Source organism: Condylostylus longicornis, unplaced genomic scaffold (genome assembly GCF_029603195.1).
Source record: "Condylostylus longicornis isolate FDR11 unplaced genomic scaffold, ASM2960319v2 ptg000009l, whole genome shotgun sequence".
Classification (NCBI taxonomy): Eukaryota; Metazoa; Arthropoda; class Insecta; order Diptera; family Dolichopodidae; genus Condylostylus; species Condylostylus longicornis.
The window spans coordinates 389,768-409,453 of NW_026577978.1; the positions used below are offsets into that span (position 1 = coordinate 389,768).

Here is a 19,686-nt window from a genome sequence, read left to right on the forward strand (position 1 = left end):
TAATACAATTTATTTTTATCTCTTAATTTAGTTGTAAAATTATTTAAAAATAAAGCTTGATATTTATTATAATTGTCATCGTTATTATTAAAAGAAATTCATGAATTTCTGAGGAATGTTGATATTTAGAATCTTTATTATTCTTCTTAAAATAAATTGAAAGCTTTTTGTGATAAATTTTTTGTAATATAAACTGATTACAAAAAAGCTTTAGAGACTATTTGTTGTCTAAATTTAATGTTCGACAATGCAAATTATTTGTTTTTTTTTTTTTTTTTTTTTTGGTTTTGTTAGGATATCACCCTGTTTCATTTATTTTCTCCTAGACTTTTTAATGCCGAATAAAAAATATAAAAACGTAAAAAGAGAACTAGAAACTTAATAGAAATTTGGCATGACTGATGTAATTGAATGACATGCAATAATGGAAATTATTACCCAGTTTAGTCCAAATAATGCTATATATAATAACTATAACATAATTTTAGCATAAGCGGCGAAAATTTTAAACATTTACACGAAAATTCTAAAGATGAGGTATCGATGAAGTTTTTTTTTTGTTCAGTAACTTTTTTAAAAATCGCTACATCCAGTCTGCAGGTCCCAATAATTGTTATTATTAAGTTATATCATTCTGTATATAAATTTTTAATGGTTTTGTAATGTTTTTGTATGGGGTACGTGTTTAAAAATCAAGCCGAGAGCGTTACTGAAGAAAAAAGTTAAAAATACAATAATTTTCATTATACGTATGAATATAAAATAATTGATTGATTGAAGAAAAAATTGCATACATTAAGGAGTAAATAAAAAATTTCTACATATTTAAGTAGATTTATTGCGTAATTTACTTAATTATTAATTTAATTTAAATAACCAAATCAATATTGAAAGATTCATTTTTTTCTATTGAATATACGAATTGAATTTTTCTTATTTTATTTACAATTAATTAATTTCGCAGTTACTTAATATTAAATCCACATTCCTGCATATTCTTTGTTTATGACTACTCTTATTATCATTAATTTATGGGATGATCGTTATTGTTTAAAAAAAATTTTTTTCAAATTATTAAATAAATATTTTAATATTGAATTTTAAAATATCCGAATAAATCGAATATTTATCACGTAAATTCAATATTTAAATATGAAAGAAGAGAGAGAGAGAGAGACAGAAAAAAATAAAACAGAAAATAAATAAAACTGATGAATCAGAGTAAAACTAGATTAACATTAATTTTTAATTAGAATATAAATTATAACAAAAATTTTAAAATAATAAAAAAAGACACAAAAAAAAAACAGTAATTTAAAACCGTTCAAAATTTTACAAAAATCTCACAAATCAAATTTATGTGTCAACTTAATTCATTTTTAATTTTTATTATTATTTTATTAATATTTTCTGTTTTTTTTTTCTGTTTTTTTGATTAGCAATGAAATGGAATGGTTGATTTCATTTAACACTTAGTTTATGTATGTGCATATGTGTGTATTTACTCAAAAATGTTGTTTTTATTCACATTTTTTTTTTACAATTTATTATTTAAATATACAGTTATGTTTTTTTCTTTTGATTTTATTTTTTTTTGTCAAATTTGTATAATATGTATACATAGTTATAGGTACTTATATATAATTTTTGAATACAGTAGATTCTTATTTATATTACCCAATCATTTTTTAATGAACCCAATTATTTTGACGCAAAATTTCAATTATTTAGACATAGTTTGAATTACTCATTACTTAATTACTTAAACATCTTACTTTTTAGCATTTGTCCAAAAAAAAAAAAAAATTTGAAAAAAATTGCTTATTTTGTTATTCTGTGCATGTCCGTCTGTCCTTCCATCTGCTCGTGTCTATTTAAAAAACGTCTACACCCTTGAAGTTAAAAAGCTGAAATTTTGTATATGAATTAGTCTTTACTAGAAACTTATTTTCATAGAAGAAAATTTTAACCTATCTCCATCCCTGTAATAGTTTTTACCTCTCAAAGTTCTAAAAATGCATTTGGTTGTTCATTTTGTAATGAAACATTTGTTAAATTATGCAAATTCAAAAATGTATAGTGAAATTTTTCTACCGCTTTATTGACCTTTAAAGAAATAAAATGGCTGTTAAAATTAACAATTATCTAAAATCGGGTTTTTTTCAAATTTCCGATACTGCCTTTCTTCTTTTCTTTTTTACTTTTCTTTTCTTTTTAGGTTAAGCTGTAGGAGTTTAAAATTTTTATAGATTTTAGATACTAATAAGCAGTTCATTTTGTTAGAAGAAATTTTTTTTAACTCGATTCCCTCTCAACAATGAAAAAAAACAACATATACAATATAAATTTAATGCAACTGATAGAGTATTTCATATGCAAGAGTTTGAAAATTTATTAAAAATATTCCAATTTCTTTCAAAGTTTAAGTAGTCGCTATTTATATGCTATTCAAGCTCTAAGAACAGCATTGTCTTGGGCTGATGAGAATATAACTTATAATGATGACTTATCGGCCTTAAGAAGAATTGAGTATTTAGGCTTCATTAGCATCAACGAGAAAAAGAAAAATTTTCTTTTCTTAATATTTTCAAATTAAAATTTTGTTTTAACAGTATACTTTTTTGTTTTTGAAATATTAAAATTATTATATTAAAATATAGCTAGTAAATAATTATGAACAATATAAATGTAGAAATATATAAATTCTCACATTAGTTCGTAGTCAACCATTTCATTACATCGCAGTGGACTTGGTTTTTTTGTTTAGTTCATATAACTAAGAGCTTACTGTATTTCTATTATTAATATGCCACCAACAAAATTAGCGAGAAAAATTAAATAAACCCCTTGCTGTTAACTGGTTATTTTTTGCTTAGTTTTATTTATTTATTTTTTTGCTATAATGGAATGGAATGTTCTACTGTTTTTCCATTTTAGGTTAATTTGCATACTTAACAAATTTAAGCAAAAAAACAAAAAAAAATAGAAAAAATAACAAGTTTAAAATTTTGATTTATTTTTTTTAATTAGTTTCACTTTGTTAATTGAAATTTTAATATTTATATACGAATGTGGACGTTTTAATTAAATGGAGATGAGTTTATAATACAAAAAAAGGTATTGTACTGTGTGAAAAAAATTATACATTTGTTATGCAAAAAATAAAAAAAAAGGTGCATGTTTTATTTTAGGGTGACCATCCGTCCTCTCTTTCCACAGGGCAATTCCTTATTTTTGGCCAATATTAATACTTTTTTTTATTTCTACTGTTATTCTGCCATTTACTAAAAAATCAGAAAACTTATTGAAGAACCCAATAATTTTCCGTGAAATTCAGGGTGAAAATCTTTCTGTGAACGTGTTATTTCTTGAATTTATAAAGAATCGGACACAAAAAAATTTCCCATTAGATTTAAGTAATTTTTTTAGTGTTAGTTTCCCATTAGGTATAGTAATTTTTTTTTTAAGAGTTCGTTTCTGCTTTATTTGTATCCCCTTTTTGCATATGTAAAATAATAGTCATCCTATTCAATTAAAAATTATAATAAAATTTTTTTTTTTTTTTTCAGTTTAACTTTCAATTTTTAATAGCAGGCAATAAAATGAATAAAAACAAAAAGCGTATATAAATTGCAGAAATTTTCACTTTTTCAACTTTTTATTTTAATTTATTCATTTTTAAATGTCTCATATTTCTATCATAATTTATAATAGTGACTAAAATATTTCAAATTACATAGAAAATAGTCATAACATAAAAGATCAACATGGCATGTGATTCGCAAATATTTGCCATTGTAAAATAAATGTTTTACATGAAATAAAATTTTTTTCTTTGTACCTATACATATAGGATTACGAAATTCTTTGTCTACATTTAAAATAAATGGCTAATGCTAAGTAATGAATATCGCGTTGCATATACACAACACATAAAATATAGGTACCTGATTTCATTTCCAAACTGCTGCAATTCAATATTAGTAATTTGAATTTAGTCCAAAAAATTTTCTTTTGATACGATTTGAACTTTTGAAATTGGAAACAAAAATTTTTAATGGAATTATTGTGAAATTGTTTCAAAATCATATTTGAATACGTCCAATTTGAAAAGTAATGAAATTAATTTTAAAAATATGTATTATTAAAGGAAATTTTTAATTCACCGTGTTGTAGACTCGATATTTTTGGCAGAATTATAGTATTGCGATAACACATTAATTAGAAATAAAGAATAAGTAATGTGAAATGTTTGCTTTTATATATGTTTATGACCCTTAACAAACCCTATTCGAATTGATTTATATATACATATATATTAATGTCTATAATCATTTGATATTCTGTTTGTTCAATTCTCATTGACATTTTATTAACATAAATCAAAATAAAAATATCATTACGACACAATGACAGATGCACAATACTAAAATTGACAAATATGCTCACGGTCGTCACAATATTTAAATATTAATTTACGTACCTTTTTAACCCTTTCTTTTTCCTTGTTTTTAAGAAAATTATTTAATTAATTGTTTTAAAATATTTTTGCAGTATTTACTTATAAAAAATATTAATAAACGAACCTCAAACTCAAATGATAATCATCTATTTTCTTACAGTGTACAAATAGTATTGAAAGTATGTACCTTAATTCGCAAATGAGAAAGTGTTAAAATATGAACAGAAAAGAAAAAGGGGATCGTAAAGTAAATTCTGATTAGAATAATAATTAAATGTAATAAAAATAACTTGAACATGTTAAATAGAATAATAATCAATGTTCATGTCGTTTCTAATAAAAAATCATTAAAAAAATTATTCTATTCCAAAAAGTAACGATGTTATGTATATATACATGTACGTACATATATACCTATTAAGTAGATACCTTTTTCTTTTTAGCGGAATTCACACCCCATAATTAAATTTAATATAAACATTTTTTTTCTTCATTTATTAACCTATCTAACGCGATAAAATATTAATATTACTTGCTTATTTTTTTTTTCTTGTGTATCTGAACATATTGTATTTGCTAACACTGTGTACGTGTATAGCAAAAATTAATATTAACTCCATCGGAAACGTGAATATATACATATATGTATGTATATATTGTAGGATACAATATTTGTATGTATGAGCCCATTCTCTGTTTTTTTTTTTTTTTTAGATATGTCATACTATATAAATATAATGCCTGTTATAGAGATAAAAGGTTATGATAATACAATCAAAAAATAAGAGGTAAATATTTATATTTGTATATAGGGTATATATTTAATGTTGTGTAGCTATATGTGTGTTATTTATATGCATACTAAATTTAGTGTAATACTTATAGTGTTTATTATCTAAAGTAAACTGAATTTCACTAGTTTATTTTTTTTTTTTTTAAATTAATTCGCGAAACAATATTTTATATATATGTATGGATATTATTTTTAGCTAAATATTAGCATTGAAGAAATAGAAAAGTGAAAATTATATTAATTTTTTCGCCACGTAATTTCGTTATACCTGTCAACTTGACACCATGATTTGATTATTAACCGTGAAATTAGATTAATAAATTGCAATAAAAACATACAAACTTGTTACAAGCCCTGGAAACGAAATGAGTACAACAAATTACCACATATCGGAAAATAATGAAAATAAATTACGATTTGAAACGCATAGAGCGTAAATTTTAAATATTCTATGAATAAGTTGCATAAGTATCAAGCATTAGTCAAATTAGGAAGTGATGTCAAACTTCTACTCCGATTCTGAGTTTTGTGTAATCATTTAATATCTTGTCACTTCAAATGTAATAAAAAATGCTTAATAAGCTTTTGTACTATTTCACTGCTGTTTCGATTCATTAATTTTTTTTCTGTTCCTCTAAATACGGTATTGTCGTTTATTACTAAATGTTATTTTCAACAACCGTTCTTTTCTTGAGCCTTTTACGTGTTTTACTTGTATTTTTCTTATTGAAATTGAGCTTACGATTTTCGAAACATCCTGTGTTTCGAAATCTGTGTTCAAATTTAAAAAATGGCTGTTAATTTTTAATATTATAATGTATACTTCTGTATATGCAGCTTTAAATGGATGAATAAATACAAAGTAGAAAAAACAAAAACAAAATTTTAAATAATTTCTAACAAAAGTTACTGTTATAAGTCAAGTTTGAACTAGAATAATTCCAGTTTTTATTAGCGATAACCATTTTAATTTTAAGTGCTAATTCAAAAAAAAAATAATAGAATGACAAAATATTTAATCACTTTTTATAAAAAAAAGTGTAGGTTAAAAAACACGATTTAAATTTGTGGACACATTTTCGTTTTTTTTTTTTTTGATTTTTAAGGTCAAGGAGAGAAAATTATTTTTGAAAAACTAAAAATTTTTTAATTGGATGATTTGACAAAAAAAAAAAAACAAAAAAAAAAAAATCTTATCAAAATTTTTAAGTAGAATTTTTTAATAACGGTTTAACATAATATAAATTAACGTAGGTTAAGTGTTTTTAAATTTTTTAAATTTATTACTATGCTACAATTTATGAACTTACTGATATATTTCAGTTAATCTATACCTATACCTTCTGAAATTTAATTTTTTTTTTATTAAAATCATAATGACTAATTTTGTTATCACACACGTAGCAGTACGTAAATATACAGATGTATGTGCTTGCGTGTGCGTTTGTTTAGATAAGAGAATTTTAGTTCATCTATCCCTGTATTATTTCGTACTTAAACGACATACAGTGTGGCCATATAAAGGTATGTAGTGCAGTTGTTTTTTAGCTTTCTTCAAAAAGAACATTTATCTTACGTTTTAAAAAATTTTAATTTCAATTTTTTAAAAAAATCCATGTACAACTGTACCCAATGGGTTTGATTTAATTTTTTTTAGATGCCTTTTCATTCTATTTGGTGCTATTAAGTAAAAGTGTGTCTTTGACAAAGAACCCCTATAAGGTAATATATCGATATTTATTCAAAATTCAAAATTAGTTACTTTTGAAGCAATGTAATTTACCTATGTAGCCATATATATTTTTTTACATCGTAGTAAAAAAGAAGTAATTTTACTGTACTTTGTAAAAGTAGTAAGTTTTCAAAAAATAATTTTTATTATATCAGGAAATTTATTAATTTTCAAAAATTAAATTTATTATCAGTGTGAATTGAAATTATAATGAGTGTATGTTAATACTAAGCATTGAAATATTTCCATTGTTTAATAGTACGAGCCTTCGCTTTCTCAAATATCTATTGTTATTTAATTTTGATATTTTTGTTTTAATGATATTTTGTTCTTGTGGTTATAAATTTCGGTACCTATAACTAGTTTTATATTGTTTTAAGTAATTAATAAGTTAAGTGAACATTTTATCAATTTAAATAAACAATAAAATTAATTAATTTATATTTTTAATTGTTTTATTTGTAATATTTGTAATATTTTTAATTTTAAAGAAATTCAAATGCTTTATGAGTAAGATTAATTTTGTTTTAATAATATTAAAGTTATTAAAAGAATTTCGTGGGAATTTGATTGTTTACCCTCATTCTTGACTGAAATTTAATGAGGTGGTCCGTTTTTGTACGTTTTCACACAATATTATTGACATAATAGAATTATAAGTGTGATTGTGTTAAATTTAATAAAATGAATATCACTGAATAGTTAATAAATTATAAAGAATTTTACTAAAAATCCTTACTAATACTCACTATTGTGAGTGAATACTAAATTTACATAATAAGTAAATAAAATAAACTTGTTGAATTTAAATTTCTTATTGTAACAAAAGCTTCAACTCTTTAAAGTAGATGTAAAATTTAAAATACCGTGATCACTATATCGTTATTGAGTGTAGGATTTCAGCTGGCCTATCTAAGCCACCCTGTTCTTTTAAGGAATCTTCTCTTAAGCAATCTATCCCCGAAGTTAATCTTTGATATTTTGTCTAGTTCCATCACACTTGCTGTACCCACGTGAGCAGTCTAGAGCCGCCAATAGCCGGACAATCGTTGATATAGTGAAAAAAGTCGTATTAAAGAGCAATTCTAGTGCAGTTGTATACTCCTCAAACGGCCATTGAGTTGTGTAGATTGTCGTCAGGCAGGAAATTTCCTCCGGAGAAACCGTCAGAAGCCAATCCGATTTCCTAAGGATGTATTTTGCCCAATTTTTTCTTGTTGTCCCGTATGTGAATTGGGCTTGCCATCTGTGATCGGCGCAAGATAGATAATATCTATATACATAAAATCATTTTTAATGTATTGATGCGACCAAAACCCGGAAATATCCATGCATGAGCCACACCTAATCAGCTCATTCGCTCGTTCATTTCTTCTAATATTATGGTGACCCAGGACCCAAAGTAGTGTGACACTATGGCGAACGCACTACACAGCCAGCTGGCGCCAGCATTGATCCACCATATGTAAAGTATGGAGACTGAATTTACATCTAAGAATTTGTATACTTTTAACATCCAAGGTAACAAGAAAGTAATCATGTTAATTGCATCATATAATTGAATTTTCATAATTTTAAATTACATAATATTTATATTTATGAAGAGTATGAGCCAGTTTTAATTACAGAAAATATTCTATACGCAGTACATACATTGATTTAATATAAAATCAATAAAACTTTTATTATTATTGAATCCTTTTGTTAATATATTTTAATTGTTACCTTTATCTTTATTTACATATTCATGCATTCACTTATTACTGTTATAAAGCTCTTGATAAAATAATATCTAATATAATATACCAGAAATAATAACTAGTATAATATATTTACATAACATCATATTATAATATTAATCATAGTTACTTATTGATTGAAAATTTGTAATAAATTAACAAATATTTAATTACAGAGTGCGCATTTCTTTATAGACTGATATTAACTATGTGTAAATTTGTCTGTATGTAAAAAAATATTCTGTAAAGAAAGTTTTGAGATTAAATAATGAATTATTCTGAACTGTAAAAATTTTAGAAATTCGTTTAAAATTGAAAATCCTAGTGTAGTTGGAAGAAAACCCAGAAAACCCAATGTGGGTAGGTGGCATATCGTTAAAAATGCTTCCTTAATTTCCGCAATTTTTGGTCACGCACTTTTCTACAGCTGATATAGTTGATGCTTATTTGAGATCCCATTATCACAAAGGTTTTGACATTGGAAAAGTAAACCTTTTTAATTTTTTTTATGCATAAGTCTCGAACTCAAGTACGTTTTCGACTAAGTACGTTTTCAACATAGACTAGGTTTCTGCCTATTAACTCTGATTAAGATTAAACGGTTAAATGTTTAATTAAAACAAAACAAGTGAAAAATTTATTTTTTTAAATTATTTTAATCAAAAACATATTTTTTACTGTCAAAACAATTTCGTTGTATCCCATAAAAAATCCGAATTATATAGGGCCATTACTTTTCTATGGGACACATCGTATATTTGTCTACAATTTGAGTAAATAATTTACTATGTAGAGTAGTTTTATTTAGTTCTTACATGTTTGTATAATATATTCACATTCAAGTAAACTACATGTTTGTATGAAGTTATTATGTATGTATGTATACAAAAATGTCATTATTATTTATTTGTATAATTACTTAAACTTTTTATAATTGATTGATTGATGATTTTGATTTTATTATGTCATTTCTAATATTTTGTTACAATTGTTTGTACAAATAGATTTTGAAAATTTATACCATATATGAACATACATGTAAATTATAATATAATAGTTAAATGTATATTATATTAAGTAAATATTATGATATACTTGTATATCAATGTATGTGTAGACAATATTAAATAGATATTTTTATTGAATAAGAACACTTTTTAAATAATTACTATAATCAGACATGATTTTGGCTATGATTGAAAGTAATATTGAAAAAAAAAAATATCAGTAGCGTTTATTTGAATTTGATTTAATCGTACTTGGAGGTTTATTTTATAAATATCAAAAATATAGTGAAATAGGTTGAGCATTAAGTATTTATCAGAACGTATTTCTATAGTGATATGATTTTGTTGAAGGGTTGTAAATTTTATTATAAGTTGATTATGAAAAATATGATTAATTTTATTTGATAATAATTTATCAAATAATTTTGAATAATTTTGAATATACAAACAGAGTATCGATTTTTCTGACAATTAATTCAATGAATATTGACTGATTGCATATATTCCGGCGTATTTGTTGATTTTTGTATTTTTTTTAAAAAGGAGAAAACTAATGCTTTTGTCTTCGAAATCTAAAAATATAATTCCAATTGAATTATAAAATAAGGATTTCTCTTTGTTTACGAGAATGAAAGCGCCAAATTTAGTATTACATTTTAGTATGGCTAAATTACTACTGTCATACCATTATACGCTCATAACAACCCTTTAACATTTTGAAGCAATGCTTTAACATTTGCAACAACATTTGGCTGCTAACCTATAATACAAATACAGTGTTCTTGTTTTTATTTGATTAACAACGTAATTTTTTCTGCTCTAATAAATATTGAATTAATTTTGTTAATTATTAAATTTAAAATATTATATTTTAATTTAAAAATTTAAATTATGAAGTATTGATTGGGACGGGACGCAAAGGTAGCCTTCAACTTCCTACAATGTATCACTTATTTTTGAAATTTCAACACGATGAATACATTTTTCACATTGAAATTAATTCTCCAGCTCAATGCTTATTTTTTTTGGAAACTTATTAGCTTATTTGCTTTTATCGTCTCTGATAATGGAAAAATTAAATATTATGTTTTTAATAATTTTTTTTATATACATACCTACTTATGTATAATTTTCCATTTAACAAACATTTTAAGCATATCCCACATTAGTAATAATAGCCAATCAACCGGAGAACAGTTTCACAAATTTACGTTCATATAGTTTTGTATTTTCCGTTTTGCTTCTATTTTTGTTAAATCTAAAATGTGTTTATGACATGCCAATATGCATGTCAATAAATCATAAAAAACAAAAAAAAAGTGAGCTAATAACAAGAAGAATCAAAGGGGGTGCTACTGCTACTCATATAGATTTGTAATATAGGAAAAGTTGAATAATTATCTATGATAAAAGCCAAATAAAAAATTGAATTTATTGATCCATGGTTGGTGGGTGACTCATTGAAAATGCTATACTTAATAGGAAAAAAAAATATTGTGAAAAATCAAAAACAAAAAACGAAGAAGCTTTAATTTTATTTTATTGCTCGTTTCTTTTTCTGTATGTATGATTTACTCTCCGCCCCATTGAATTTCTATTAATTTGTTTTTTATAATTTATTACATTATTGGATACAATTCCATATATTTCTTAATCTGTAAAATTTTTTAAATTCACGAAAATTTAAGATTTTTATTAAAAGTAGTTAAAAATTTTCTCTATGATGAAAACTTTTATAAATTTTAAGTTTTCTTCATAGAGAATAACTTTTTTGACCCGTTCTGCAATAGTTTATAGTAGGGTTTTAATTATTTAAAATGTAAGATTGTTTCTATATACAAAAGGACATTTGTGTCTCAATAATAAATTATGAAAAAAAATTAAATGATTACTCGTATTGTCTTAAATTGCGAAAAAATTGTCAAATTTTCTAGTTTAACCAATATTTTTTTTTCTTGAATTGTAATGAGGTTTGTAATTAATTGATTCATACCTCTATTTCAAGTATTCATGCAAGTTCTGCTGTCATACAGATTCTATTTTTAGGAGACAGATGGACATACAATTTTTGGTTTTGCCACTATTTGATTGTTTGTTTGTATATCATCTGTCTATATTCAAATGCGTAGACATGTAACTGCATGGTCTCATGCAATTAAGCAATCAAACAGTTTGTAATTTTTTCCAAACATATTACAATTTTTATTTAACGTATTCGATTCGAATAGACGCAATAGTTTAGTTAGTTAGATGTGCATGCAACGATTACACAATCAAGCATTTTAAAAGCAAGCAGGCTGTACAAGAAGAAGGGGGACTAAAATATCGTTAGTAAAACATTATCAAACATTTTTCATGAATTTTGTTTGATTTCGTAAAAATTTTTATACAACTGTAGTATTGCCATCAGACAACGACAGATTTATACACTTTGTTGAAATATAAATGTTGAAAGCTTATTTTTGTTGTTCCTATAACAGCTTTTTTATTTCTATGTGATATTATCTTAGTGATGTACGTTCGCCATTGTTTTAATTCTAAGATTTTGACAAATTTTCCGATGGAGTTTAATATAGAAACACAATTTGGATTTTTATTGAAATGTTCATCGAACAAAATGTCTGAACAATGTTTGATGTCTAAATACTTTTCTGTATTATATTAAATATTAAATCGTTGATATGATGAGATAAACATAATAATATATAATTAGTAACATGTAATAAGAAAAAAACATAAAACCACAAAGTAAAAAAAAAAAACAATAAAAAATGAAAACAACTTACAACAATCAGTTATACAAAATAGCAATTAACAAAAAAAGTTAATAAACGGAATGATGACGATGATTTTGTTTTAAGGAAATCATGACCGTTTATTATTAACCTAGTTAGTTAGTAAACTCATAATATATTTTGTTGTTGTTATTTTTATTTTATTACTGTAATATTTAATTATGTTAATAAATATGATAATATATTTTTTTTTTGTTTTCTTTACTAATATTAAATTAACGTTAACGTTTGTATAACGTTTTATTTAATTTTTTTTGTGTTGTGTTTTATTATGATTTATAAAAGCAATTTTTATGCTAATTACAAAATTTTTGTTTTTTTTCTCTTCTGTTTTTCTATACCTTTATTACAAGTAGAGGTGAAAACTAAATTTATTTATTTATTTTTTAATAACTTTATAGTTTGGCTTTAACTGGTTTTAAACTGCAAAGAGATATTTTTCATTGGATTTCATTTTTTTTGTTTATTACAGTAATCATTTGTGGTCAATTAATCTCCATTTATTTATGATTAACGATATGCGAAAAACCAAAAAAAAAAAAAAAAAATTACCAGTTTTAATTATAAATGTAATAATTTTTTTTAAATTTTTTTTTAATTTAATTTGATGTGAGATTTCTAAAAAATATAACATAAAGGTTCATTGTTCTTTAATGTTTTGAAATAATTTAACATAATTTTTATGCCAATTTGTGAAATCGATACTATTTTTAGATATTAACACGTCATATGGAAAGTTCGAACAGAATTCGCAATTAATTTTTGTTTGTACGTTTTTAGGACTCAGGAAAAGATGTAATTTTTAGTTTTGTAACTGTTTGATTACTTGCAACTGTATGATTTTGCGATCATACAGTTGGATGTGTACGCGGTTGAATATAACACCATTGAAAACAAATAAGCAATCATACAGCTGTGTAACTAAAAATTGCATATTTGTTTGAGCTCTTAACTCTTATAAAATTTGGAATTGGAATTAAAATATTTAAAACAAAAATCCAGAAATCTCTAACGCCGTTTTCAAAAATAACTAACCCATCGTAATTTTCTCTTTTACTATTTTTGTTTTAGAGTATATAGAATGTAGATATTTGAAGAGCTATTAAAATTCAACACGATCAAAAATTTGTTAAATATTTTTCAATTCGAAAGGAATAGTTTGAACATTGGGTTTTTTTTCAAAATTACCAAATAATTTTGTGCGCTATAATATTTATTATTGAAAGCGTAATGTATGTCCACAAGTTATCGTAATTAAACTATTATAATTTTTATTACGGAATGTTAAAAATTGTTTGTATTCAATTAATAATAAATTTTAATTTATGATTATAAAACAGTCAGAATACACTATTTATTGAACCTCTATAATTAAACTTCAGTTTAAATGATATTATCGTTATTATCAGAAGGTGTAACCATACAATAATGATTAGAAATTCATAGATCATTTTTGTTTTATTACACCATTTTTCCAAAAGAAATCATAAATTAAATCAATAAAATACGTTATGGACTGAAATTCATTAAATTTTTAACCCAATTTCTGTATATGAATATTTTGGTTACGATGATTAATTTTAGGATTGTAAAAAAAGAAAGGTAAACAAGGTTATAGAAAAAAAAATTTATTATGAGTAATTTTTGTGTAAATAAAGTTGAAAAGAGTTCAAACTTTTTTAAAATAATAAAAAAATTTTTATAAAACTATTTACATATATTATTCCGAAATATTTACATGTTTGTATGAAATATATTTCAATAAAGTTGTCACTTCGAATTCAAAAATTTGTAAAATTTTCTTTTTTCATTAGACTTTTAATTTAAACTGCGTGATGTTGTCATTATTAGGATGCAGACTAATAAAATATACAAGTCGAATTACGGTGTTTATTTAAAAATGTGAAACTTAAGTAGTCGGAACACTAAAAACCAAAGGCCTTACTATGTAATTCGATATGATTTTTGTATTCGGAAAAATGGTAAGGTACTACCATTCATACTACCATTTGCATAGTACTACCATTCCATTCCTGAAAATATAAAAATTGAATTAGATAGCAAGGGTTCAGGTGTTTATTAACATTTTACACTAGCTAAAATTAAATTTAATTTTTTTTTTCAAAATTTTCTTTAAAAAATTTCAAATATATCCTGCTCTTTTCGAGAACCATATACTCGTAATTTAAATAATTTTTTTTTAGAAATTTTTTAATTATTTAAAATAATTTAATTTTTATTAATTATGCTTATTATTTTATTTTGTTTACAGGCAAATCAAACACCTCAAAATGCTCGAAATTATACGTTAAGAAAGCGTCCACCACCAGCTGTTACAGAACGTTCAAGTATGACATTTGTTTGTTATATATGTGGTATGGATACAATATCATCACAATTACGTATGGTATATTGTTGTCCGAATGCTGAACGTGAACCGTATTATCCGTTTATAAAAAGTCTAAAACCATTTCCAAATGCTAGTCCAATTACACAGGGTAAGTATATTTAATATAAAATTATATAAAAATATAATAATAGTTTAAAAATATAAAAATTATATTCGATTAATTAACTTAGAAATTGTTCATCTCCTAGTTCTGGAATTATCAAACTAGTTTTGTAGTTAGCTTTAATTCCAGTTGTCAAAAGGTATACAAATTAATGATAGTATAGAATGCCGGAAGTCATTAGTAAAATATATAACAGGGGAAATATTACTACAAAAAATTATTTTTAAAAGTTACTCAAATATTTTGAATGAGTTCTCTTATAATCTTTTTCACAGTCTTAAGTTAATGTCTTTATATCTAACAAGTCCCAATGCTCAGAGAGAAACTTGAAAGCACACCTTATTTTATATGGCCTTTTTTAAATCGAAGTGGCTATTTTTTGAGAAGAAATATTAAAATAAATTCACACTTATTATAAAGCAGGTAAAATTTAGAACATATATTTGAAAAATCAAAAAAATATATTAATATTTTCATTGATAATTATTTTAAAATTTAAAAAAAAGCGGAAAAACAACAAACACAACCTTCGCCTTCAACGTTTTATTTGTTACTGAAAGCATTTCATTATTTTTAAGTGAACAGCTTTTTTTTCTCATAGGGTAAGTTAACGCAAGATATGGGAAGTACCTGTGGTGTCAAGTTGAAAATATAATTAATGAAAGATAATTCTTAAATATTGATATAAATACATAGTAAAGAAAAAATTTGAAGAGGGAATTAGAAAATAATATCTAAAATACAATCAAATATTATTTGTTAAATACAAATTTTATATAAACTTCAAAATTTTACCTCTATTTTTATTTGAAAAAATATTAAAAACTTACTATCATTTATATCAATTACCTAAGAAAAAAAAATATTTAAAATGTTTGGAAAAAACAATCATATATTTTTATGACCGGATTTGAATATTTTTCTATTTTTGAAATAAATGGTATTTTACCAAATGACTCGAAAATTCCGACTGTAAAATAACAGGTATTTTAAAATTTTTGTTCAGGTATTTTAAAATTCTTTCCGTTTAGAATTAAGATAAGTCATACATACACATGCAGGGACATTTTATAAATAGATTGCTCTTGTTTACCTGCTAATAAAATATGAAAAAAGAGCACAGCAAAATTTTTGAAGCACTCAATATAACATGTTTGAAATAGTTTTAAAATAATTATTTAAAAAAAATTTATTGGAAGTAGGTACATACATATTTATTTTTAATAATTTAAAAACTAACTGAAATTATTTGAAACAATTTTATAAGTAACGTATGAATAATCGAAATGAGATAATTCAAATTGTTGAAATGTGTCAACCTATATTACTTTTAATAACATTTTTGTTAGCCGACACTATTCAACTTACCTTATTGGGAAATACAAAATGTGCATAAAAAATCATACATCCTTCCTCATTAACATTTGAAACCATAATGAAATATGAATTTGAAATTTTTTTTCATTTTTTCTTTCCTCCTACCTTTCTTTCTTTTTCGTGCAATAGAATTTAAATGGGAAGCTTTTTAAAAAATGTGTATAATATCCTGAGAATTTTTAAAATATTAATCTCTTTTTTACGTAAAAAAAAAGAAAAAAGTAATAAAAAATATGACACGATCAGTGGCATTTAAAGAAAAAACCAACAACGAGGCCAAAAATTCGTAACATTTCGTAAAAAAAATTGAGTATTGGGACTTGTTAGATATAAAGACATTACTTAAGTTTATAATCCTATTTAGAGTATAAAGTATATGTTGTACAGAACTAAACTGTGGGATGAAGAAGTGTAAATAAGCCGATAATCACAAAAATTGAATTAAAAAATTGAACTTTTTTCCTATTTTTATTTACTCTAAATGTACATTGAACTGAAAATTTTGTCTTACAAAAATCTCAATCACTCAATATCACGAGTTGAATGACTGATAATGAATTGGCAATGTTGGGGTTCATTTCACGATTTATTTTTGTTGTAAAATTTCATAATTGAAATTGATAAGCGAAAAATATATGAATAAAAATTTAAGATTGCAAATTTAGTTTCAACAAACTGAAATTTTTCTTTAAAACCAATTGAGATTTTATGTAGAAAAAGAGTTTCAATTGTTTTTGTATTGGAAAATAAACAAAAAAATTTTCTATTTTTTTTTTTTTTGTTTTAGGCATGGTGCAAATATGTTCCTCGTGCAAAGAAAAGCACTCGAATTCGGCTGAAGGTGGTAATCCAAATAGTAATATAGATGGCCTAAATAATAATAATAGTATTGGTTTAATAAATTCAAATACAGGTGGTAGTAGTGTTACACCCAGTGTTGGTGGTGGTGGTAGTACATCACATCATGGTGGTAATGGTGTTATCAATAGTACAGGTGGTGTTAGTAGTAATCCAGGTGGTGTTATAGGTCCTCCAACAACTGCTGGTACTGGTGGAGGTGGAGGACCTGGTGGTGGTGGTACAGGCGGTGGAACTGGTGGTGGACGTTATACACCATCGGATAAATCACAAGCAAATTCAGATTCAATGAGTAATGTAAGATTTAAGGTAAGTTCAAAATTAAATATAATTTTGAAATTAAATTTTTTTTTTTTTTAAATCAAAAGGAAATTAATTATTTTATTATATTTTTGAATTTATTTAAAATATGTCGTGTCTTAAAGAATATTGACAATTATTTAGATAATTCAGAAAAAAAATTTTCTCTCACATTTTATTGAGCATATTTTGCATTGTACTCTCTGCAATCATCTTTTTTAATGTACATTAAAAGCAGGTTAACACCTTCACTTTAAAAAAATTTATTTATCAAAAAAAAATTTTTTTTTAAATTTCTCCAGATACTTACGAATTCTCTTGAAGAACAAAATTAAAACATATTATGTAATTGCCCCAAATATTTGAAATGACGTTAATCTTAACAATTACGCACATAATTATAATAATGATTCTCAGAGATAAGGTGTAAATTCTATTTTATTAAATATTTAAATTTTAAAATTTTCTTTTCTGATTATTTCATTTTTTTAACTAAATATTTCATTTGGATATTGACTTAACTAATATTTTTTTAATTAAATATTCGATAATAGAAAAATAAAAATTTTTAGTTTAAATTTATTTTGTTTTCAGCATAATTTAAACAAGAAGATAATAAAGGATAATAAACAGCCTTTTTTCTAAATGATTTTCTGTTTTTTTGTTTCTTAAATAAATTAAGGCGAATAAATATGTATTTCAGTAGTTCAACTGTAATTAATTGATAGTATGATAACAATAATTTTATATCATACGTATGTTTTGTACTATTAAAAAGTCAATGGTGGCAAATAAGAAATTATTAAATTTTAACAAGAAGAGAAAATTTTACCAATATTTCTGTGAAGATTAACTTTTGAATAAAGTTCAAGTATGCTGACAATATTTTAATATACAGTTTTTAAAATTTTTTTATTGTCTTTATTTGAATATTTGTATTTGGCAAATATAAATGGAAAAAATAAAAGTGTTCGCATACGTAACAAAATATGTATACATATATATAAATTTATTTATTTAGCTGCAAACAAGGTTTTATTTAATTAATAATCAGAAGAAAAAAAAATATAAAATGATACCTGTAAATTTTTTTTCTACCCTCTTGTATTTTTTTTAAATTTATATTTTTTTATTTAAAATAATATTTTTGTTCAAATAACCTTGTTATACGATCATTTTAAAATAACAAATTGCCTTGAATATTTTTTTTTTGTTGAATAATTTTGAAAATTTTTTAACTTACTTGTTTTCTATCCTATTTTTTTCCATCAATTATTTATTCAGAAAGACAAATACATAGTTACTAAAACGTTAAAAATAATGAGTAATTCAAAATTTAGTTAGAATTTCTAAATTTTTCAAATGTTTAAGATTTCTTTAATTCTTTTATAATATTTAATTAATTAATTTAATAAAAAAATAGTTGTATTGAATTTTAAAATGCCCAGATGTATTGTATGTAACGAAAATTTTTCTTAGTTTCAATAAAATAAAGTCCAATGGTGACTTTTGATGAATTTTTATTCAAGTTCAGTGTACTTATATAATTTTTAAAAAATTTAACAAAACAAAATAATTTTTTAATTCACCCAAAATTAGCCCACATGCTATTATTGAATAGATAAAAAAAAATATTTTTTAATTAATAAATTGAGAATATTACATAACATTATTGCTTAATTTTTAAATAATTATATTTATTTTTTAAATTTTGTAAGTTATAATATAACATTAATAACCCCTACCACACGGATTGGTCATATATTCAATAACAATTTATATTTCCCTAATTAACTCTATTCATTATTCAATATTAATTGTAGTATGCATATTGTGTTCGATTTTATTATAATGACATTTTAATTAGAATTTACAGTTAATAAAATTACCTTAAATTTGACCCTATTGTGTCATTGTAAAATCTGGTTATTGTTGATAAAATTTATGTACAAGATTTATTTTAAAATCATAGGTATTTTATTAGAAAGGTGGATGATCATTTAAAAAATTACATTAGTTTTGTTAATATTTTGTTTTTTTAATTAAAAAAATTAATTTTGAAAATTTTATAAATTTCACGTTAAATTCACCAAACTAAAGGATATTTCGA

At 23.5% G+C, this 19,686-nt stretch overlaps 1 protein-coding gene across 5 annotated transcripts in view; it reads left to right on the top strand.

The window, feature by feature from the left end:
• Nucleotides 1-19,686, top strand: part of LOC129618530 (TPR-containing protein DDB_G0280363) — a 191,915-nt gene that overhangs the window by 117,433 nt on the left and 54,796 nt on the right. For 2 of the 5 annotated variants that reach the window (XM_055533328.1, XM_055533329.1), the window contains exons 5-6: nucleotides 14,801-15,026; nucleotides 17,206-17,585. In XM_055533328.1, coding sequence (XP_055389303.1) covers nucleotides 14,801-15,026; nucleotides 17,206-17,585 — 606 coding nt within the window. The remainder of the gene's footprint in view (nucleotides 1-14,800; nucleotides 15,027-17,205; nucleotides 17,586-19,686) is intronic. The other 3 variants (XM_055533330.1, XM_055533331.1, XM_055533332.1) reach the window with 3 other exon arrangements.